Raw genomic sequence first — 24,533 nt, forward strand, 5'->3', positions numbered from 1 at the left:
CTCGTTAATTCAATTACAAAACATGACACAATAGATGTGCTTTAAAAAAAAAAGATTATTTACTTTTTGATCCAGTTCTCATCCTAATGAGAAGCCTGCCCATTTTCTTACAGCCATTTGGGAAATGATTGCTCGAAACTCATTCAAAATATGCTTTAATACAACAAATATCAGCTTCCCCTTAAACCTCTTTATACCACAGAGCTGTAAACTGCCTGCCCTAAGCTCATTTTATTTACCTTGCTGCAGATTCTTGTTTCAAACAATTGTTCCATTTTTCATCAGCTGAACACCAACCTGAGCCAGAGTTCAATAGAGAGAAACAGCCCTCGTTGGTCAGAGCAATAACGATTACTACCTGTACAGCCTCAGCTATTTATGTCAATATATCAATTTTCTCCCCCTTAGCTGAACTTTACACAGTTAATTTTTCTTTTCCTCCTCTTCATCTCCTGGATATTGGTCTCCTATGAAGACATTGTCTGCTCAGAGGGGGCTGGATTGAATTAAGCACCTGTAGCACCTCCTCGTGCTGTCATAGCACAATAGATGGGACCTGTCAATACATGGGGAAAGGGTTTTAAACTCTGATGTTCTTTTAATTGCCTGCTGTCTACAGCTCTGCCTTGGATTATGGGTAGTCCAAGGGGAAAAAAAAACCCACAAGAAAAGTCAAGAAAAATGGGGAAAAAAAATCATTTATTTAGTTGTATTCCATCCTGTAATTCTAAATAAAGGACAAAATAGTAGATGGGTACAATATGATTAATTAGTTTGGCTTCATTAGAGTCCAGTCTCTGAATGTGTGGATTTATTTACTAATTTTGAAAATTCCATCTGAGAAAATTTGCCACATTTTCATTCTTTCCTGGCAATTGTTTTCTGAGAAGAAGAAGGCCAGCACCAAATATTTGTGTGGAAAAGTGGTTCCTGGAATTCCTGTCAAGATTTGCTTGGGGTGCCTGGTCTGAGGCTTTGTGCCCTGGGACAAGGGGGAAAAAGATCCTCAAATTCTCATTTTTATATTTTTTTTTTTAATACTAAAAAGATGCAAAAATTCAGATATTTTTAGGATTCAGGTGCTAACAACAAATATGGTCACAGTTCCCTTTCCTATCTCTTTCCCTCAGCTGCTAATATGAAACGAACTGCATTTTCTTATTAAAAATAGAGTTAAACCCCCAAAAACTCTGGGGCAGTATGGAAAATCTGTGCAGTCTAAGTAATTCTTCCCAATATTTTCACTGCGAGAAATCAGCCCTATTTTTTTTTTTTTTATGAGAATAAAATTTCAGTTGTTATGAGACATCTGAGAAAGAAGGGAGAAAAAATAAAGGAAGCGCAGTGCAGCAGGAGGGAAAAGGTTTTCCTGACAATTGAGAATTAACTGTGTAATACCTCACTCTGAAATGGGAATAGATTTTGGAAAGTAATGAGCTGCTAGTAGCAATTTTTAGTTTAATGACACAATATGTCATGTTATCAGTTTTACTCTCATTTTAGGTGCTGTGTCACCTGTCCATGTCTCTCCATTAAAACCGTGACAAGTGTCCCTGACTTGAATAATTAAAAGCAGGAGGATGAGATCCCTTATGGATCTGCTGTTTTACAGGGAGCGGGACCATTTTTGGTTGTGTAATGGAATCATGGAATGTTTTGGGCTGGGAGGAACCTTGAAACTCATCCAGCCCAACCCCTGAGACACCTTCCACCATCGCAGGCTGCTCCAAGCCCTGTCCAACCTGGCCTTGGACACTTCCAGGGATCCAGGGGCAGCCACAATTCCCTGGGCACCCTGTGGCCTCCCCACCCTCCTAGAGAACAATTTTTTCCCAAAATCTCATCTAAACCCACTCCCTTTCAGTTGAATCCATGTGGGGAAGAAGTTGGCTGTGCCTTTTCAGTCTCCACTTTTCAACCTTGAGGATCAAAATCCGGAGGCAGGAGTTTGGGCTCTTTCATGGCGTGTTTGTAGTTTTGTTATACAAAGCAACTCGGATTTTCCAGTGAGGGAGAGGAGATTTCCATCCCTTTATGCTTATTAATCATAGGTATAAAAAAGCAGCTGTGGAGGCACATAAATCATCATTTAATCTCTTCATCTCACCCATGACAGGGACAAATATGCAACGTCCTTATTTAACCCAATTTTTAAAGGCCTTTAGGAAAAGACATTTTCTTTAAAGAATTCATTGCACTGTTTAACTCTGGGATCTTCATCACTCTGCATCCTTTAGAAACCCTCACGTCCCCAGAATTTCACAGGCCAAACCAGAAATGATCTTTTGCTTTGATTGATTTTGATAGATAATTGTACAAAGTGGATTTATTCAGTGCCTCTTTCTGTAATAAGGAATCATTGAAGAACAAAAGAACCCCGAACCTCTGAAGGAGCAAACCAAGGCAAAATAGATGAAGAGAATTCATTAGTAGAGTCAGTGTTGCTTCTGTTTTCATCTTTGTTGGACTCTTCCTGCAGGCAGACATCATCTCCCATGGAATATTGTGGCACCTCATTCAAAATGAGCTATAAAATAATCTACTTTTGCTTTGCAGTCCAGGTGGAAGAGAGAGGGAAGAGGTGGACCCTCAGAAATAACATTTGTCTTTGCCATAAAGATTTCTCCATCTATTTTCCAACCTATGGGGTTGCATGTTCAATGATTTATTATAACTTGAAATGTCTAAGTGTGTATATATAGGGGGAAAAAAATTACCTGCGGATACAAATACAGATATTCTACTTTGTTCTTGTTATTCTGAAACTCTGGCTGCTGTCACAACCCCTTCTCCTTGCCCTGGGTGTTCATTTCCACCAAGAGAGCACAACCACTGTGTTCTTCCAGCTCCTGTTCCCTAGCACAGCTCTATAACGTAACATGACATAACCTAATAAAGCAGAATGTTGCTTGTCAAAAAGAGTATCAACTAAGAAGGCTAAGATCAGGTGTTTGGCACACATTTAGATTGCTAATATGCACTTAGGAATAAGATGACTATTTAACAGATGGTATATTTGCTAACTTCAGTGTTTCTGCTGAGATCTATAAATAAATTATCACCTAGTTCCTACATAATTCCTTTCATTCTTTGTCTGTATTTATCTCACTTGAAGAACAACGAGTTCCCTCACACTCCATTGCTCTCTCAGCTGCGAGTTTTAACAAAAAAACACTTTTTTTTCCCCTCCCCAGATCTGTGCATGTTGGCAGACTGCTCTTGGTAGAGCAGGATTAATCAGTTGCATGTGATAATGAGGTCGTGGGGGCCATGCAAAATGCTCGGATGCACAAGTGATCCTTCCCAGGGAAGAGTGGGAATGGAAGGATTCAGCTGCACGTGGCACAGCCTCATCCCCTGCTGGGAATGTTACAGGGCTGAGCAAGGAGGGGCTGTGCTCACAACACCCCAAACATATGGCATTTTGTGGGGTGGAGTGAGGGAATGGCACGTCTCTCTTGGATGGGAGCAGGAATTCTTGAGGTGGAGGAGCTGTCAGCTCCTCACCAGGAATGAAGGGAGGAGTGGGCAGAATGGGCCAGAGCATTTTTCATCTGATGTAATGCAGCTTTACCCTCCGGGGTCAAGGATGTTATCATGGAATTACAGAAGGTTTGAGCTGGAAGGACCTTAAATCCCATCCCATTCCACTCCTGCCATGGGAAGGGACATCTTCCACTATCCCAGGGTGCTCCAAGCCCTGTCCAACCCACCTTTATGGCCTGAAAGTCTTCCAGGTAGATTTTAAACAGAATAAAACCAGAGGTTGAGAAGAATATCAGTGTTAGATGAAGGTGACCATGGGTGTCATTTTGCTGGGCACAACCTGCCAGTGAGAGAAGCAAACTCAGGCTGGGTGAGGTGTTTGCCAGAAAAAGTAGTCTCTGGAGACAGAAACAAAATGGAAGGGGTGGACAGAAATCTTTCCCGCTGAAGCAATTCCATTAATTAATAGGTTAATTAATAGGTTCAGCTGTACATTATTTTTCCTTAATGTTTTAAAGCTCATAACAATAGAGATAATCATAAATCCCAGAGTGCTTTGGGTTGGAAGGGGCCTTAAAGCCCATCCTGTTCTGTCCCCTGCCAACCTTCCACTAGACCAGGCTGCTCCAAGCAACATCCAGTTGCTGATTGCTCATTAATATATTAATTCTAATATATTCATTCTATTTCCCCACCACCCACATATCTGGGGTTTTTGTTTGGTTTACTTTAATATAAAACTGCCTTACAGGTGTTGGAGTAGCAGATTTAACTACACAACAAAAGGTCAATTTTCCTGGGATTAGGGAACTGCTTCTTAAATCTATTGGATAGGAACAAAAACCAAATCAGAAGCAGCAAGTCATTCATTTCAACCTCCCAGTCGTGCTTGAAATTCCTGAACCTGCTCAAGGACAATCCACCCAAATCCACCCCGTCCAAGCCAGTCCATCCTAAGAAGGAGCACAGAACTTCTCCAAAGAAACCAAGGAAACTTGGGTATTTTAATATATGAAATTGTTACAGACAATTAGAGAAACTCCAATTTATCACCTTGCATAATTACCACGGTTCATCTGAATTAATGTGATTTCATGCTTTCTTGAACTTTTGATATTTTTTTCCCTCATAAATGTTTTGTCATTACATAATCCCAAATATAATGGTTGCAATTACTTGGTATTGAAATGTGCAATGAATGTTAAGGCATGAGGAGTAAGAGCTCCTTACAAATTAGCCACGCTCCTGAGGACAAATCAATACAATTCCTCACATTTCCATGTGCCTGTGTCAAATTGTGATGGATCATTTCTATTCCTTTTTTTTTTCTTCTGTGCCTCTTCTTGCCGGTGATATATTGCAATGGGAGAGGTGTTCCTGCAGTGAGGCAGCACACCAGGAATTTCCTCACAGGGAAATGGGGCACAAAGGAGAAGCTCAGCACTTTTCCAAGGAATCTCCTGGTTATGATTTGCTGGGAGTGTTATCAGCTGACAATTAGTTACCTTCCTCTGCTCTTGCTGTAATGAGTTAGGGGCCCCATTTGGGTCTGAGTTTGGTGCCTGAACCAGAGGATTTAGGTCTGTTATAAGTACAAATAATAAAAATGAAGCCTACTGAATCTTTTAAATTATCTCAAATTCTGGAAGGCCCCATGCTTCCAGATTTTGGGTTTGCTATTTCTTCTCTCACATAAAGGAAGTAAAAAAATTTGGGTTTAAAGCCCTTTTAGCTGCAGGCTGTGCCTATCCAGAGCCCTCCTGGACATCAACCCCTGTTCTTTGCTTCTCCTGAGTATTTTTGTGCTGAATTGCCTTGTAGGACATGAGCACCAGTCTCTTGCAGCCTGGATCCTACAGGGTGTGTTATGGAAATAACCTTCTTTCTCCAAGTATCTCCCAAAGGAATGGCTAATCTCCTTCCCTACAACTTCCACTGCAAAGTAAACTCTCTTTTTCAGCTTTCCAAACTGCACTAAACTTGCTGAACAAACCCTCTGACAGTTCCTTTGTCTTGAAAATACTGTCAATACATTAATCTTTTCCCGTTAGCATCTAATCTCAATTTTTTAAATGTTCTAATTGATTTTCTATGAATTCAATTCTGAGATTAAGAGTGGTGTTATCTCTAATTAAGGTGTCTGAAAGCTGCTTAGTATTTCCCATTTCCTTTCCTTTTAAATACTTCTCTCCTCAACACCTACTGAGTTTCCCTGCTCCATTTGAAGCACTGTGAGCCTTTAACACCTCAGGTCTGGATGATTTGGAGCTGAGTGAGCCAGGAGCAGCCTGAGTGTCTCCTTTCACCAGGACAGGTTAAAAATCCACTGGATTTCCCACTTTTGTTCTCATTTCTACCTTAGGGGAGCACTGCATCCCAGAGTGGGAAAAGAGAAAGCTGCCCTGTCCCCTCCTGATGAAGCTGTTTGTCAAAAAGAGAGGGAAAACCACAATTAATGGGTCCTGTCCTTCTCCAGTGTTGTTTAATCATCCAAAGACCTTCATCATTGCTTCCTTATTTAGTTAAATTACTTTGGAGCTTCCAAGGGCAAGGACCTGTAATTTACACTTCAGGATGAACACAGGCCCCAGGTCCTCAGTTCAGCTTAAACGATCTGAATGGCCAATCCAGGCACTAATTTTAAAGGTGGGGAACAATAATTTCTGCCACAGTCTGATTGCCTTATTCAATTAAAGAGTGAAAATGCCCTTTACAAAGTAATATCAAGCTTCTCTAGAGGAAAAAAGTGGAAGGTCACAATTAAATTAAACAGGGAGGGTGAGGTGAGAGGGGGGAAAAACCCTGAGCTGGCTTGATTTTTGTTCATGCACCAACAAACCCAGAGCACAGGAACATATGCTGGGAAGCCGTAGAGCTGGTCTACATCTGGCCTTTGTTATTTTTTCCCCCTGCTTTTACAGAGTTAGCAGCATAAAATATTAATTTTCTCTTCTGAGCTGAGCACAGGACTTGCTCTGAGCAGTAAGTGTTGACACAGCCTTAGGGCTCCTGCTCCGAAGCCCCTCTGCAGGCCAGAGGCACAGCTGAGGAGCTGCCCCTCTCCCAGGGAGGGGCACAGAGGGAATATATGTTAAATATTTTATATTCCTCAACAGTTTTCTCACTTGTCACGGCACAGTTCATTTGTCACCTGTCATCACCAGAGTCACTTGGCCGTCTGCAGGAGTTTTCTCCAGATTGGAGAGCTCTTAAAGAAAGATTTCTCTCCCTGGGCTGAACCTCAAGGGTTGGATTCATCCCTGCCACAACTGCACTGATTCTCCTGACTTCCAGGGGAGACAACCCTGGCTGCTGTGGCACATGTCCTTTGGGCAGGGGGGTTAATTCTTATCCAAACCCTCTTCTCCTTCGTATTTCCCACTGCTCCCACAGCAACCTGTTTTTAACTACGTGGAGATGGTTCAGGAACTTCTCCCTTCCCTCAGACCTTGACCTTGTTGTTGGGGACATGTCCTGGTCCTGCAGGAAGCACCTCTGGCATCCCTGGCCTGGGTTCTGATGGATACAGTCCCACTTAAGGCCACTAATTCTTTTTATAATGTTTCTACCAACAAAACAATAATCAAGGCTTGTAATATATACAATAAAAAATGGCAAGGAAGAGGGGATAAGTGGCAAGGAAGAAAGAGCTCTCACACAGTGCTGACAATGTCCGTGCCTGTTTCAGCCCTTCCCAAATTCCTGCCCAGCCCTTTGAAGATCTTGATCCAGCACAAAATTACTTCTTGTGGAACTACCCTGAGTTACCTCCAGCCCCTTCTTTACTTCCCTCATGCCAGCTGCAAAGCCCTCAAAGAATTCCTTCCAATGGGAATTTCAGGATTACCCGAGCGATCGATGTAGGGGATTTTTGGATGTGAATCTTGTCAGTGGGATTTCAGGTGTATGTTGCATTATTTGTTCTTGCTGTAGCATTTAGAAATGGATATTTACAGCTCAGTGCATTGTCTGTGCCAGATGTGGTTTTCCTGTTGAGAAAAGCAACGCCTGTGACCTCATTCCTTCACTCCATGAAAAGTCCAAATGTTGCACACTGTTCCTCCTTCTCCAGTATCAGCTACAGAACAGACAGGTTTATCTCCTACGTTAAAACATTACACAGGATCAACCTTCACTGCAAAAATAACTGATCAATTAATCTTATTATTTTTATTAGAAAAATAAAGCCAATCATTTATTCCAAATAATTCAGAATTTTTTTCCCTTGCAAACCTCCACCATAGCTTCTTTGGTCACGCTAAAAAATAAACAATCTCATGTGAACATCGCGGGTATTTCACTCCATAATTTGTTGGAATCTACATCATCTTGTCTGTAATGAAAGGAGAGCAGATAAAATAGCAAATTACCCAGACTGCAAACATAGACTGGTTTTATCCTTGCCCAGTATTAAATTTTATCAATCAGAATCTATCAGCTGCAGGACCTGTGGATGCTTTGTTCCCCACCATATCTCAATCACATATATTGCTTTTCCAATACATCTGGCAATGGGTTGATTCAGGATAAACACTTCTAAAGGACCTAAAGAAGAGTAAGTAATATAGAACTAAAAGATAATCTTCAAATACTTCTATGTTCCTTATTGCTACTTTATCTGCCTGGTTCACTGCCTGTAATACTCCTTACAACCTCTGTGCAATGCAGATCTCTGTTTCACAGATAAAAAAAACCCTCCTTTTATAATAAAAGTCTAAGGAACTAACCTGGAATAAAGCAGCTTTAACCAAGTGCTGATAGAGCAGAGCCTTGAACACAGTGGTTAAGTACTCTGAGAGAGATGTTTAAACCAATGGAAGGGCAGAAAAGTGGAATTTCTGATGTGCCTGGTCTGTTACAATTTAAAATAAACAGGACACTTGGTGTCAATGGACATCACATGGATCTGAGAATGCAGAGGAGACTAAAAAAGGGAATGATGGAGAAAGAAAATCCCCTTCCTTATGGAGATGCACCCATATCTTCTGGTTTTAAGATTCCAGTCTGTTCTTTGTGTCTTCAGGAATGTCAGGAGATTTGCATAATCCTGTTCTCGTGATATCAGAGGTTTAAAATAGAAGTTCTATTATCACCCTGCCTCGTCCTGTCAGCAGGCAGGTGAAACCCTTCCAGGCTTCTTGCTTCATCACTGCTGAGTGGTGGTTCCTGCTTTTCCTGGAGCCTGTGAGAGGCTCCGTGTGCACAGAATTCTGCAAAGAAATAAACACTGGGAAGCTCAACGGGGAGATGAGATGAGCTGAGCTGAGCGTGGTGAGGTCTTGTGGCGGTTTTGGTCTCGGAGTGATTAAATTGCATCACTTCAGAGGGTTCTCTGCATGTGTTCTGCTCACAGTGGCCTTGAAGGATGCCCAGTGCCCCAGTTTGGGGTGGGCAGAGCAGGATAGTGACCCCCTATAGACCCCTCCCTGTTGGGAGCAGCCCAGAGGAGGCCACCAAGTTGATCAGAGGGCTGGAGCACTTCTCCAGCTGGGAGAGTTGGAGCTGTTACTCCTGGAAATGTCATATTCCTTACAACAATGGTTCTCACCAGGTTTTTTCCTGATTTTCTAAAGAAACACTGTGAAATAAAGGGGTAAAAAGGAAAACAAGCCTGAGGCTGCTGGGTCAGCTCCATGGAGAGCATCCATTAAGCAAAGATCTTGGAATGGTCTCCTGCCATGGGAACTGCTGCAGAGAGAGCTGGAGCATTGGCACAGAGTGTCCATAACAGTCAGAAGTGATAAATGAAAGTTCTCTTTCTTTCCACTCCAAGCAGAATTTTGACAAAATACAGGGTTTATTTTCTGTAACTCATTTTACTCAGAACTTGGCCCTCAGCTCCCCACAACAGGGAGGGTGGCTGCTGCTGCTGCTGCAGTGATATTGGATTCTACCTGTGCTTAAAAGTCCAAAAGGCAATTTTGAGCTGTGAGCCTGTTTAGTGACATATGGAAGAGATGACAGCAGCACTTCCATCCTCCAGACAGGATCGATCCACAGCAAATGTTCCCACTGCAGGTTGCATTTGTTCCTCACCCCTGAAGATGCAGACTGGGAGGTGTTACCAGGATCACCAGGAGAGCTGTGCAGAGCATGCAAAGGAGAATTTCATGGCTGATTCTCCACGTGTCTGCAGTTCAGATGTGTTTCTGCATCAGAGGGAGTGGGGTGGGGATGAGATGAACTCTAAGGTCCCTCCCAAACCATTCTAGGATTATACAGAAGGGCAGCCTTTTAAAACAGAGAGGTGGGGTCAGTGCATTTCTCAGCATGTGTAGGGTAGAGAATGGTGCTACAATGAGAGAATTGGGATTGTTCATCCTGGAGAAGAGAAGCTTTGGGATGACCTCATGGTGGCCTTCCAGTGCCTGGAGGGAGCTACAAGAAAGATGGAGAGAGACTTTGGAAAGGTCCTGGAAGGACAAGAGAAAGGGGAATAGCTCCCAAACTGACAGAGGGCAGGGTTAGGTGAGATATTGGGAAGAAATTCATCCCTGTGAGAGTGCTGAGGCCCTGGAACAGGATGCCCAGAGAAGCTGGGACTGCCCCTGGATCCCTGGAAGTGTCCAAGGCCAGGATGGATGGGGCTTTAAGCAATCTGTGGTAGTGGAAGGTGGCAGAGGATGGAACTGGATGATCTTTAATGTCCCTTCCAAGGAGGCCATTCCATAATTCCCTGTAGATAGAGGCAAGTCTATGGCTTTATCTGACATGTTCCTAAAAGGGAAAAGGGAATTTAGAAAGCCAAGTCAAAGTTTTGGGGATGTATTTTTGATGATGAACTTTTCCTGGCACTGGCAAGCTGAGCTCTTCGTGCTTCCTGCTCCTCAGTTATCAGCTGGTCATCCCTGAGTGCCTGTTGAGTGCTGAACTGAGCAGTTTATGCCTCCTTTTGTGAAAGAAAGGCACTGCCAGAGTTCATTCCTGCAATCTTCTGCCAGGAGCCTGATCAGTATTCCAGCACTCGTGTGCTGTGATGAATTAACAATCAGCTTAAAGACCCAGGGAGCTTTACTCCAGGTGGTAGTTACAACAGCTAGCACACCTTTTAATCAAATACAATTGTTACAGAGGGATTTCTGGACACACACAGCACCACAACACAACCCAGCCAGAAGTGTAGGTGCCATTTAGCCTTAAATTCATGCATGTCCAGACTTTGCAAATTCAGCCTATCTGATCCAAGCCTATTGATTTTTCCATTTTCTATTTCAAAGCATACACTGCCAGTGAAAAGGGTTATGACATCCTGAGGCTGCTGGATTGCTTTGTGATGTTTCTGTAATTTGTGTGCACTCAAAGGTAAATAACACGATGAAGTAATCAGATGAAAAGTGGGCTTTCATGCTGGCTGAGCATCCCCCAGCCAGCCCCTCCAACAGGGCTCTGCTACAGCTCAGCCTGTCACCATCCAGCAAACACTAAATGGCTTTGATTTGGTTTGATATATTCCTCCCTGAAATGGTTAAATGCTAATGATGGGCTGTTATTTTTGTGTTTCAGAATGGCAAAAACTCCATCCAGGAGGAATTGCTGCCTCTAATTTGTTATTTCAGCAAAACTGTGTCTTCTGTCTCTGACACAAAGCACGTGGAAGCTCTTGGGAGCTGCAGATTTCATTCCAAGTGCTCCAGCACTGTCACTCTCAGCCACACTGCTGTGAGCATATCATCACTGGCCAAGAGCAGGGAGGGTGGCAGTGGCAGGAAAATGCTGTTGAGAAGAAGCACCAAGCAAAGCCCTTGAGCACCACTTTGAAAACCAGGAGAATGTGGTTGGAGCCCAAAAACTCCAAGGAGAAATCCTTCCTGGCTCTGTAGCATTGTGGGGAAATTTAAAATACAGAGTCTGATGGCTCCACTGTGTGGCCTCCTGTGGGGTTCAGGGCAAAGTGACCCATTCTAGGCATGAAATTAGATTGTTGTCATTTTTTTCTCAGAATTTCAGGTCTGAGAAAGCTGCAATCATCACGACTTTTATCATCAAGGGTAGAATAATTTGACTGAGAATCTAATTTAAGATCCCTAAGCAGCAAGATGCTTTCAATTAATACTAAATTTTCTGGGTTTATGCCCTGAATAATTATGAATTTGTTTTGCATTTGATTCTTTTTCATTGTGGAGTCCCTTTTTATTCCAGTTTGTTTAATTGTGCTTCTTATTTCTCCTGCACATCCCTTAATGCCTCTGCTATAGATGTGTTTAAGAACTAAAATAATAAGTAACAAGCCTGGACAGGCTGTTTCATGCAGCCTGTTATGGGGATTTCCCTCAAGACCAGTTGTTTGCACACAGTTATTTTTGCTTAAAACTAAGGAAATAATTAAAGCAAATCCCCTGTGTGCCTTGGGAGAAAGTTCTGGTTGAAGCCATACTGAAGCAGTTTTTCCCAACAGATTTTTGTTTGTCTTTTTTTAAGGCATGAAATGCCTTAAACAAAAATGCCTTAGGAAAAGTTTCATCACTGAAAGAGTGCCCAAGCTTTGAAACTAGCTGCTCATGGAAGTGATGGAGTTGCCATCCTTGGAAGTGTCCAAATGAGTAGATGTGACATTTTGTGATGTGGTTTATGAGCAGGGGGAGATTGGGCAAAGGCTGGACTTGATGATATCAAAAGTATTTTCCAACCCTGTTAATGCTATGATTTTGTGATTCTATGATTACAGATAGACAAGAACTCCAGCCTATGACCTAACACCACCTTATGAGCTACACCATGGCACTGAGTGCCTCCTCCAGCCTTTTTTTAAACTCCTCCACCACCTCCCTGGGCAGCCCATTCCAATGCTCAGCCACTCGTTCTGTGAAGAGCTTTTCCCCAATGTCCAGCCTAAACTTCCCCTGGTGCAGCTTAAAACTGCATCCTCCACTGATTCTGTGATTCCAAGTTGTGTAAAAGCAAAGGAAAAGCTCTCACGTCCTCATCTCTTCCTTCAAGCTGAGTCAGGCCTAGTTCCAAGATGAACTTCCCAAGCCCTTGACTTCATTTTGGGCTGAGCTGAAGAGTTCCAGGTGACTTGTGCTGGGTGTCACCACTGACCTGGACAGGGAGAAGCCCTGTGGGTGGCAGGCCATGACTCCAGCCTCCAGCCTGTTGATTTCTCTCAGGGTTCTTAGGTCAGGGTGACCCCAAGAGAGATCAAGAAGAGTCTTTGCTTCCCTGGCCTGAGGCTGCCAAAGAAGGAGCCTGGAATGCTCCAGTTGTGCTTTCAAGGTTGTTTATTTCTTCTCTCTGAACATTCTTTCTGTGACCTGCTGAGCTCTGGCTAGCAAGGAGGCCATGGCATTCTGCTGTGAGCCTTGGGCAGCTCCCACCTTATAGACTCAAAACTACGTGTCTGTGTTTGCAATTATTCACCAATTCCTATAATCTATGTTAGAGTGAATCTCTACCTTGAACTAACAGAAAAGTGTCACCATCACACCAAGACATGGAGGACAAGAAGAAAGGAAAGAAGGTCAGGACACGCCCAAATCCCTCCATCTTGTACCCCCTTGAAACCCATTCTAAAAATCCCAAAATTCTACTTTTCCACCCTGTGTTAATTCAAATATCACACTACTCAAACCCTTGTGGTTTGTAATTCCTCATACAAAATTGGAAGTTTTTTCATGGGCTAATATCAAAGCCACAGGTGTTTGTGACTTCATGTCAAGGTCTCTGAGCCCCTGCCAGGGTCTGGAGACAACCAGGGCAGCCAGAGGGATGTGCTGGGGTCCCACACCAGCCTGGACAAGGACAAGGGCAAGGACAAGGACAAGGACAAGGACAAGGACAAGGACAAGGACAAGGACAAGGACCCTGCTCCCCTTTTTGCCTCTGGCTGCACAAGCCAAGGCCTGACACCAAAGCTTTGCAAACTTCCACCTCAACAACTGCAAAAACACACGTGGGCTGCTCCAAATGTACCCCTGGCAGGGGAGCAGGAGACGTGCAGGATTCATAGGGAGCTTTCAAGTTTATTTATGACAAAACAAGCCTTGTGCAGGAAGAGGGGATGCCAAGGGCCTGCCATCCTAATGCATTTACGTGCTCCCTCTCCCTGATGCTGTCTCTCATTTTCAGCTTGTAGCTTTAATAATCTATGCCACTGCCTTCTGTACAATATTCCTCCTGCAGCTTTCCTTTGACAGCTCTGGTTTTAATAGAGGATAAGCACCAAACTCCAGCTGAATCTGAAGACATATTTCTAATCTCGTCCCGCATTTATTTTGCTTCTCGGAGAACTTCCTATCTTGAACAGAGGAAAAAAGTATTTTTTATATATTTAGTTGACATGTTGAATAGGTTTCTGGAGGTATCATTAATTCAAACTCCAACTCGGAGTTAGTTACCTTGTAGTAAAGAGACAAATACACATAAACCCTGGTACTTGGATAATAGCTTTGATTCAATTCTTTATCAGGGAGATTGCAATAATATGCCAGGCATTCCAGTCCAGGGTAGAATCCCATTTTGTGAGGTGTTGAATGAAAGTGTCATTACAGCAACGTGCCTGCCTGCCTGGATTTTAAGATATACCCTGAAGTATTGGTTGAAACAAAGAATTAAATTGGATGGCAACATGAAAATAAGAAACGAGGAAATGTTGACTGTGAAATAAGAGTTTCAAGGTAATTTGTTCCACTATTACCATCAGGTCATTATGATATTTTCCATGTACTGTGGGGTTTTTTTTTCCTATTGTAAGACAACTTAAAACTCCCAGTTCTGCAGTGATGCTGCTAAATTGAAGCATTTTCCTGTAAATTTGTGCTTGTCAGTGTAAATAAAAGCCTTTGATTTGTCTGTCCTCTCTCTTCTCCATGGGGAAGGAGGTAAATATCTGTCAGCACTACTGGAGAAGTGGTGTAGTGCTTGATTATGGGATAAATTTAGGATTCTGTGGAGCTGTTAGAGCTGGAGGACTGGAGCAGGCTGAGGGCTGGGGACAAACCAGACCCATCTCTGGGATCTGCTCTCTGCAGGAACTTTGGGAAGTGTTTGGGTGGGGGTGTAAAGCTTAAATAAAGCTTGATATAAAATGCTGAATAATCACAAGAGCCTTCTTTTTTTTCCACAGATATCCTGTTTTTCCTTTCCCCCCCCCTTTTTTTTTTTTTTTTTTTTTCACACCCCATTTGTGCCTTCATTTCAGGATAGTCCCTTTCCTTAGGTCTTTTCCCAGCTCCCTCCCTGGCCTGCCTTGGTTCTTTGGGGATTACAGATTCCATGGACAATTTGGAGGAGGCTGTCTTTTCTTCCTCCTTTCTGAAATGGAATATGTTCTGCCACTAACCAGCTTTCACCTCCAAATCTCAAAAAAAAAAAAAAAAAATCCCACACAGGAAGTCTGGCTTGAAAAAATACTTCAGCAGAAAAAGTGGTAAAATAATGAATCATTTTTTTTCTTACATTTGACCAGCTCTTAGAAATCAAAGCTGTTTGAGAAATTCAGGGTAGTAAAACATTATTAAATGAGGTACCAGCAATACACCTTTTGATCAGGTCTGCTGAAAGAGACTCTGTGAACCAGCCTGACCTCTGATGTCTCCTTTTTGTAACCCCTGTGACATGAGGTTTGCTATGAGAAATGGGAACAAGATTAATAATTAATCCGTTTGCTGGTGTCTGAAATAGTGACACAAGGCTGGCTTTAGTCACATGTTTTATTAATGAGCTTTGAAAACAATTGCCTTCTCCCAGCAACAGACTGCTCTGAGCTTTAGACTGGAAAAAAAATAGGGCTGGAGGGAATATCTGGGGTTTTTTGGTTGTCACTGTTGTTCCCCCCGTCCCCAGGGCATTCACAGAACTCGGTCACTGCGTCCAAACCTTGTGAAAAAGGTTGTGAAGCTGTGAAGGAGAGAAACGGGGAGCAAAGATGAAATAAACTTTAAATCATCTCAAGACAGACAACGTGCTCGACCTGAGTGAGCTGAAATATGAAATATTTCAGAGAGCAGCTCACACTTTTAGACATTGTGTAAGGAAAAGGAGTGTTTCTTTGGTAATGTTAAAAAAAAAAAAAATCAGTGTGCCAATTAAGAGAACAATGTTTTTGTGTCTCAATTAGACCTCATTAGCTACAGAAAACTCAAAGCCCAACTTTTTGCAACAATTCCCCCCCAGCTGTAGCTACCTGAGGGATAACAACAAAACCACTGTCCTAAAAAGTGAGAACACCTTTATTAAGTGAAGATAATTGTGCTCATCTTCCTTGACCTTTCAATTTCCTGATTTTTATTCTGGCTCCCGAGGGCAGCAGCCATCAGATGTCTGGTTTTGTTATTAATATTCACCAGGAACATTTTGGTTTTTTTTAGGAATAAGCAGTGCAGAAGGAAGTCAAACCTTTTGGACAGAATCCCCAATGATCCTTTAATTACCCAATAAATTACAGTCCATGTTCAGAATTAATAGGAAAATAATGCTCTAATAAATATGATCTTCCCAACTTACATGCAAATTGAAGCTTTGCCTTCCTGCTCAGAATTGTTCCAAATGAATTTGTGGCCAAACACTGGTATGTTCCAATATCCTGATTTTTATGTGGGTTATTGATTGCCAAGCTGCCTCCAACCAACCTGTAGTGATAACTCATGGTAAGATCAATATCTGTGCCATTTTGCTTCCACCTTTGAGGGGAAAAAAATCAAATTATGCTTATAATTTACAGAGCCTATTCATATTTATCTTAAATAGTGTGCTGTAGCATACCTGTAATGATAAAAATGTAGTTAAATATCACAAAATTAGATCATTTTTCACACACGACTGCTTCTTACATCAATCTTAATGATAGCAATAATGGTATTCTTTGGAAAATCTTTACTTTAGTCACCAGTGTTCACCCAAATGTCCACAAAAAGTAATTATAACTTATTCACACAAAGTTACCCATTCAGTCCAGAGGGGGGTTTATACCTTGTCTACAACTACATTATTTTTTATAATATGAATGGTACCTGAATGTGCTTTACGGTCCTTGCAAATGATTAATCATGAATTTGGCAACAAAAAAATGCTTTGGAGATGTAGATCAGGAGGGATTGCACTTCAGAGGGCAGAACAAGAGCTGAGAGGGAAGTTTTTATCCAGCACGTCTGAGACTGATCATTTAATGATGAGAACACTGCTATTTTAAATCTTCATTTGTCCCCCTTAGTCCACTAAGCAGAAAATGGATTGTGTCTGCAACATTACCCAGCTGTTTACAGATGTCAAAATACAATTTCTCCTCCAAAGAAAATAAATATTTTGCGTTTCAGGAAGGGAATTCTTGTGGCTTTGCCATTAGTCACGCTAGGGTTGAATTCTCCTTGCTCACACGGGGGCCAAAGGAAGGATAAAGGACTCACTGCAAGGTTTGGGTTTGTTAATGCCACTTTTCAGGTGGTCAGCAATTCTAGAATTACACCAACAGGTATTCTCTTCTCCTGATTTTATATCAGAGCCACCCCCCCAGCCTTTATCATTGGTGGTGATCTCTGGGTGTGATTCCAAGCCCTCCCTTGGGTGGAAGGTTCATACAGAAATTGCCAATGCCTCACTTGGGGTTCCTGGCAGCACCAAACCGAGGGCAATCATCTCCTTGTTAATCATCTGAAGGATCACAGCACAAAAATGATCCATTTCTGCTCCTCTGCAGAGCTCCTGACAGTGAGGGCACTTCCCCCAGGTAACAACTGAAGCCAGCTCACACTTTATCCCTGGAAATCTGACCTGGATACACAGCACAGGATTTTGTGGGTCCCCTCCCAGCCCTCTTTCCACACGCCCACACTGCTCAGGAGCTGCTTTTGTGCCACACCAGGATCTGAAATGCAATTCTGTGCTCCAAGGGAAATCTCCACTGCCCTGACCTTCAAGTTGTTTTGAGAGATAATGACTGATTAAATATGAAATCAATGGAATTCTGTGAGCAAATTCTAATAATGTGAAATCATTTCTTTGGGTTGCTGTCTCCCCTTCCATGGATGCATCCACACTGAAAAATTTGGGTGCAACACTCAACTCTAAGGAATTCTTCCTACAAATTCCAGCTGATTTTTGGTGTCTCTGTACCTCTCCTCGATTCCTTTTTGATATTTGCTTTAGTGGGTTTAGGTTTTGATGTTATTTTAGGGTATTACCGTTAGCATTTTGCCATATTTCAGGATTTACATATGCTCCAAGTTGTCTAAAGCTTTCCATTTTCTAATCTAAGATATTCTAGTATTTAATTTGCCAGTTCTCTTTAATTTCAGAATCAATCACTAAAATAACTGCTGTCATCATTGCATGGCTCCCAATTAAGATCTATAATTGTTTTTCCAAACAAATGTGAAGACGTTGGCTTAGCTGCTGCAAATGAATTCTTCACAGTATCCCCATAATCATTCTAATCACCATGGTACAATGATTATTAAACTTTGCATATAGATCAGGGGTTCAGCTCCTGGGGTGGGCTTTTTCCCTAATTAATATGTTTACATCACTGAAGGAAGCAAATTAATGAATTCATGCGGTAGACAATGATTTAATGACTTTGTGTGTTCTGCAGTGTATTAATACACAGAAATCTGGATAATTATTTTAGGGAATTTTTAACATAAGCCCGTTAAGGCAGAGATCATCCATGTATTTTTGTAATTTTTTTCATGCAACCATTGGGAAATATTTTCCCTCAATTATGGGAAATACATTCTGGATTGTTTTTTTCTCTTTTTCACCAATTATTTTTTAAACTTTAAAAAATTTCCTATATTCTGATGCTGAATCGATCAACTCCCTAGGAGCCCGAGGACTGTGAGTGGGTATATGCTCACATGATTTAATAAATTCTCTTTTCAGCATGCTGCTATAATAAAAATATCAATATTTTTATGACTTCATTGTGTTCTATATTTCTTAGATTATTTGCATTCAAATGGAAATGTCCTGCCAAGCCACCTGAGGCTTTCTTGTAATTGGGAAAAGGATTTGCAAAAACCTCCCTTCATGTACAGCACTTCCAGTGAGGAAGAAAATAGGAAGTGTAAAAACTCTTGCCTGTGAACAAGGCAGCAGAGGGTGAAGGAGTTTTTAATCCCAGCCCATTTTGAGGCAGGATCTGCACTGAGCCAAGGAACAGCATTCCAGGGAAAAGGACGTGAGAGCAGGGCTGCAATTTCTTTGTCCAGGGTGGATTTTTGGGAGTGCTGGGAATCGTTCTCCAGCCTGATGCAATGATTGTGGACATATTTGATGTCATTTTCAATCCTTGTGGATTTTGTGCTCTGTTCCCTCCCTTTCATTTGTGTGCTCCAGTTATCCTCGTGCTGCTTGGATTTGGATTGGATTTGAATCTTTTTATCTCCTTTTCTGTGTTGGGCTGAAATATTAAAATGTTGTTCTAGCCAATGCTGCTTATGCTGCCCTTGGATTTATTTATTGGTTCCATTGACTCCTCCCCGAGAAGATTATGGAGGGGAAAACACCCTCGATTTCCAACTTGCATGAAAATACAGGACTGTGGGATTGCTCTGGGTATTGAATGGAAGTGCAGAAAAGACAGCACCTGAATTCAAACAAAAAATGTCAAAATACTGCTGGAAACACTGCAGGGTGCTCATTGATAGGCTTGAAGTAAAAAAAAAAATTATGCAAAATTCATTGGGTTAGTTGGTGATAAACCCTCTGGTGACTATAACCAAAAAGGCTTAAGTGCAAAAAATTATAAATCTAATTTAAAATTTGTGTTTATTTACCCCCAACATCACACCAGAAAACGCCTGTAATAATGTACATGATAATATAGACAATTTTGACATTATAAAAAAGACATAAGAGGTAAGACTATGTTTATCAAAACATTTATATAGATTTCTTAATGGTTTCAGAGATACTTCCATCCATATTTTTGTTTGCAGTGTAATCTGTGTTCTCTGTTACTTCCAAAGGGAAAACTGTGCCTCATTTTTATTACTCAGCCCTTCCACCTACATTTCTACACAATTCTTGCACTGTGCTTCTCAGACACACAATATTTTGAGGAGGAGTTGCAAAATGTTATCACTATATACAACAAGTCTATAAGAATAAAAGAGTACCTCGTAAAATAAAACTTTTAGGGAAAGCTCAGCATTTTTTATTTCAAGAAAAGGCATTTAGCAGCAGATTTCCTGATGTAAAAACTGCTAAATAGCAAATTAACTGGTATCTAACTTTCTTCCTGTTGGAGTGGTTCTGTAGCTCTGAATCAAAGAGAAACTTCCAGCAATCCTCGCTGTTCTTTGCCATCACTCAGCAAAGGAGATGATTAAAATTTCATACTGGGCTTGACTGATCTAAAATTGTTGGAACTTGAAATATATGGGCTCAATCCTTATCTGACAAAGGCAGCATTAGCTGTGGGGAAATCAAAGTAAAGTGATGGTGTAATTGCAGCAGTGATTGTCTGATAACTTTTAATTGACCTCAGGGCTCCAGGATCCATCCCCAGATGTTGATCTCATGGCCCTGGAGCCACTGGAGCTTTGCAAAAAAAAAAAAAAAAAAAAAAAAAAAATGGGAATGGTGATAAAAAAACCCAGGGAATTTAATTAATGGATGGTAGAAAAAAATGATGGTAAAATATGGATATCAAATACAGGATGGGGGAGACTTCCCAGCTCTCCTGCCTGGTGGGAGCTGCTGTCTCTGCTCTTTGTGGGTGTGAGGAATCCATGGGGGATACAAGAGTCCAGGAATTTTTTAGGAAGCTGCTTAAGCATGAGACATAAGGGTGGATGATCTGGAAAGCTTTGAAATCCATGGCCTGAACCAGTTATGTTCATGTTGAGAACAGGGAGAAGGAATGGGTTGGAAATACGTGAGGGTTTCTACTCGTAGGAGGAGAAGTTGCACTGTGAAAAGGAAATGAAAGGTTCCTCGCATAAATTAAAGAAATTAAGGGTTCCTTTCCTAACACAATGTCTGGGGACAAATCAAGCCATGAAATCCAAAAGCCAAGCTGATATCCAGTGGTGGCACTTTCCAGGGAAGGCTGTGGTAGGATCAGTTAAAATCTCCAATAAATATTCTCTGAACATTTCATAGGACACAATTTTCTTTCATGCCTTGCATGAATGATTTATGTTTTATATATAATTTTCCTCAACCATTACTTTCCCATTATTTTCTGAAGAAAGCACAATGTCTTTTTTTTTTTTCCCTAGATTCCCAGCTTTTCCTCTTATCCAACTTGGATTTCCAGATCCTTGGGGTAACAAGTTATATTGCAAGTGATGAATCCATGGTTATCAAATAAACAAAAAATCCTCTGTACCAAGGTTTTATTAAGTGACTCTTGTAAGGTATTGGAGCTGCTTCTCTAAACAAACACCATAAATATGCACATGAAATGCTGGAATTAGAAAAGGGAAGGATGTTGCTCTTCTGCTTTCCAAGCATTTATTAATGTATGGGAAGTTTTATCGAGTGCAGATGCTCAGTGCTTCTGTTTTTCCATTTTTCACAGCAGTTCTGTGGATTCAGAATTAATTCCGTATATTTTTAAGTACTTTGGGAATTATTTTCAATTATTTTGTTTTCCTATGTTAATTTTCTTTATAGCAAAGCAGCAAAAATATTTTTCCTTTCTTCCTCAAATTTACTCTAAACTTTGTATATTCTTGCTCTGAACACTCAACAGATTTTTAGGGTGTTTATTTCTGGTGGTACAGTGACTAAAACACAATTCAAAGAGTCACAGTGAGACAGTATTTCCCCAAGGTTGACTTCACCTGTAGTATGGCAGTGGATATCCTTTAGCTGTGCAGTTCAGGAGGATCTCTGGATTTGCTGAGCCCATGGAATAAGTGATATCATATGGCTCTTGGATAAAAATAGGCCCATGAAGGGTTTCTTCCCCTGTGAAAGAAAAACAATAATTTCAGATTAGATGTCTTTAGTATGTCCTTCCACATAAAATTGTCCTTTTGGAGTCCTTTGCTTTCAGCTGCAAGTTAAGGTGTGCTGTTATATCCACCAGAGACTCCACCTCCAGACACTGGACTGTTAAAGAGGAAATATTTCAAGGCTGATTGATAATAAAATCGCAGAGCTCAGCTGCTGCTGATTTATTTTGCAGGTGACAGTGAAGCTGCTTTGCATGTTTTTGTGCACCTCACCCTGGTGCTGGGCATCAGGACTGGCAGCAGGAAAGGATGGAATTGTGGAATTGTGGAATTGTGGAATTGTGAGGGTTTGGTGTTCCCTGCTCACAGCACAGTCTCAGGAAATCACTCACCTCCTTCTCCTCTAGCCCTTCCCATCCCTTGAGATATTATTTCTGTATACTTTATGCATGATTTTTTTATACTGGCCGGGGTTTAGGGTTGTTGATGGGGTTTTGTTTGGTTGTTTATTGGTGTTTTGGGGGGTTTTTTTCCCTTCTTGTTTTCAATCCTTTTAAAACAGGAGTAGCATTACGTAATCAGCCTTTACTTCATACCCAAAATTAAATGATTAATTGCAAGGCAAATCGGAATTATTTCTTTATTTCATGGTGATCTTCCTTGTTCTGGGGAGCAGGGGAGATTTGTTCAGCAAACCACGAGGGCAAGGCACAGCAGCTCTCTGGGTTGATTAAATAATCTTTGTTTCTTGTCCTGCCACTCTTCTGGTTTTAGTCCCTTGACAAATTTGAAGACTTCTTTTTTAACTGTTTCTACAATTGACCCTTTGACTTGTCTTTTCTTTAGGAGGAATTTGCTTCCCTTCTGGGTTCATTTCCTCAGTCCTTCTCGTTACCTTCCCAGACCTACCAGGGAGAAATTTTTCTGAAGCCACAAAATGACCCAGGGATCATCGTTCTGCATTTTAAATCCTTGTTACCCACATGGGCAAGTGGTCAACTACCTGATGTACATAAAAACCCCTACTTCACCTCATAAAAATGTAAATATTTTGGTAAACCTGGGATTAATTTCCCATGTTTTTTTCCTAAATGGAATTTAGACTCATTTGTCATTTTCAGACTCTTGAATATCTTAATTTTATATCCCCTTCCCATGCCCTTAATGTGTAGAATAAGGACACAATATTTAACAGCTCCTTTCCAGTGGACATGTCACAATCCCTGTCACAAAAATACCACCCATGAATTTTAGTAAAGGCAGATTTTTGCTGTTGTTTTGTTCTCTCTTTAATATCCTTTCCTCGCTGGCTGATCTGCAGCAGAGAATAACATCAAATTTGTGAGAAATGATGTGCACTCTCAGAGCCAATGGTGTCCTAGGAGTCCATCTCTTATTTATAGAAAAGGTCAGGGTGGTCATTTCTAATTTCCTGACGCATCCTTTTGTGTTTCCTATAGAGAATGGCCATATATTTCTTCTCCATCCTCTAGGTTCAATACAATCACCATGATTTCTCCAGAGATACACATGACAAATGCATTTTCATGGGGCTGTTTGCTTTTGTTAAAGTTTAAATAGTTCACATTTTTAAAAACATTGATTAGAATATAAGTATTTGATTAAATGTATCATTTCTATACATAAAAATTGTGTGTGAATCCTCATCACAGTGCTTGAAAGTAAATATAAACTCTTGTTATGGAATGTTTGATAAGAACTTAAAATGTATTTCTTTATGATGCCAAATCAGTTTGATCTACATAAAAACCATAATTATGCTAGCTTGAATTCAAAGCTAAAGCAGGAAAATGAATCATCATTCCTTCATTCATTACATGATATTGTCTTCAGCCAACCCAGGCATTGACACTGTGCTAATGGAAGAGGAGGAACCCTGATTTTTCCATAATTGTGGAAGAAGAAGGGGGGTCCCAGTGCTTCCAGTCACTGCTTTATGGACAATAAAGGTGGATATGCCACACCCTGATATTCCTGTCAAATGGAGTTCAAGAGGTTTTACTCAGCGTAATAAATATTTCTGTATTTATGCTCTTCCTCATCCAGACAGGAAGAAAGAAGAGCAAATCTGGAGTTCACACTTAATCAGCTTAATTTCCATCCAAATCCTGCTCCCTGTTCTTCCCTGCTTCTGACTCTGGCTGGATTCAAATCCAGCTCCTTGTGAGGTCTCTGCCCAGCTGGAAATGCAAAGGAGAACATCCCAAGAGCAGTTTAGGCTGGCCCAGGCCCAGGCTGCAATGTGAGTATGGATAACTCAGTAGGCAATATTGTAAATTAGCTGACTTTGATCCATTTGCTGCACAGATCTTCCTTCCCATTAGGATTTTTGCAAAGTGGAGTTGGAATTACCATCACTCCAAGCTGCTTGGTGAAAGCAGATAAAATCAGTTTGCTGAAATTGAGATTGCCCCAGAAACATCATGATCTATTTGCAGGGAGAGGTTGTAGGTTTGCCTGGGAGAATCAACTCCAAGGAGCCAAACTCCAGAAGATTCCCTGCTCCAGGTGCAGGAATGGGGAATTCTGGTGGGCTGGGAGAACAAAGAAATTGTGGTTGCCTCATTCCTCCAAGTGTCCAAGGCCAGGTTGGACAAGATTTGGAGCAGCCTGGGGTAGTGGAAGGTGTCCCTGTGGGGTGAAAGGGAATGAGTTTCAATGTCCCTTCCCACTCAAACCATTCCATGATTCTGGATGTACCATATCAGCAAATCCTTATGGAAGATCATAAGGAGAAGCTTCTAAATGCAAAACTGCCATAATTCACATAAGCAAACCAGATAAGGAGGAATTTATCCAGGCTATTAAGTTCCAGGAAGGCTGTAAATTCCAGGGGTAGTGAGTTTCTAATGAATCTTTCTTAATGTGCCTTAGATAGAGCTTCATATCTGATCCAAAACATTAATATGACTTTATGGGCCAAAGCTGACACCTGATTAAGAGGCGTCTTTTAAATCAGTGTGATAGTAAAACACCTGTCAGCTCCAGCAAAAGGGATGGGACAGGTGAATTAGACCCTTCCCCCTTCTAAAGCCAGCAGAAAAACTATGAAAAATCCAACTTCTTTAAAATCTGTTTAATTTTTCAGCTGAAGATACAGGTAATTTGTAATTGGAAGACAGGGAGTTTATGGGGTGCACAGATTTTTAAATGCCATGGAGTGTTTCCCTGCAAAGAGCACTGGGG

At 41.3% G+C, this 24,533-nt stretch overlaps 1 protein-coding gene across 3 annotated transcripts in view; it reads right to left on the reverse strand.

Annotated features, from left to right (window-relative positions):
* The window catches only part of CNTN6 (contactin 6), a 129,946-nt gene that overhangs the window by 61,553 nt on the left and 43,860 nt on the right, over nt 1-24,533 (reverse strand). For 2 of the 3 annotated variants that reach the window (XM_021529017.3, XM_085590277.1), the window contains 2 exons: nt 21,213-21,339; nt 15,928-16,103 (listed from right to left, as the gene is read on the reverse strand). In XM_021529017.3, the coding sequence (XP_021384692.3) occupies nt 15,928-16,103; nt 21,213-21,339 (303 nt within the window). The remainder of the gene's footprint in view (nt 1-15,927; nt 16,104-21,212; nt 21,340-24,533) is intronic. The other variant, XM_085590276.1, reaches the window with a different exon arrangement.

This window comes from Lonchura striata, chromosome 12 (assembly GCF_050655825.1).
Source record: "Lonchura striata isolate lonStrDom1 chromosome 12, ASM5065582v1, whole genome shotgun sequence".
Lineage (NCBI taxonomy): Eukaryota > Metazoa > Chordata > Aves > Passeriformes > Estrildidae > Lonchura > Lonchura striata.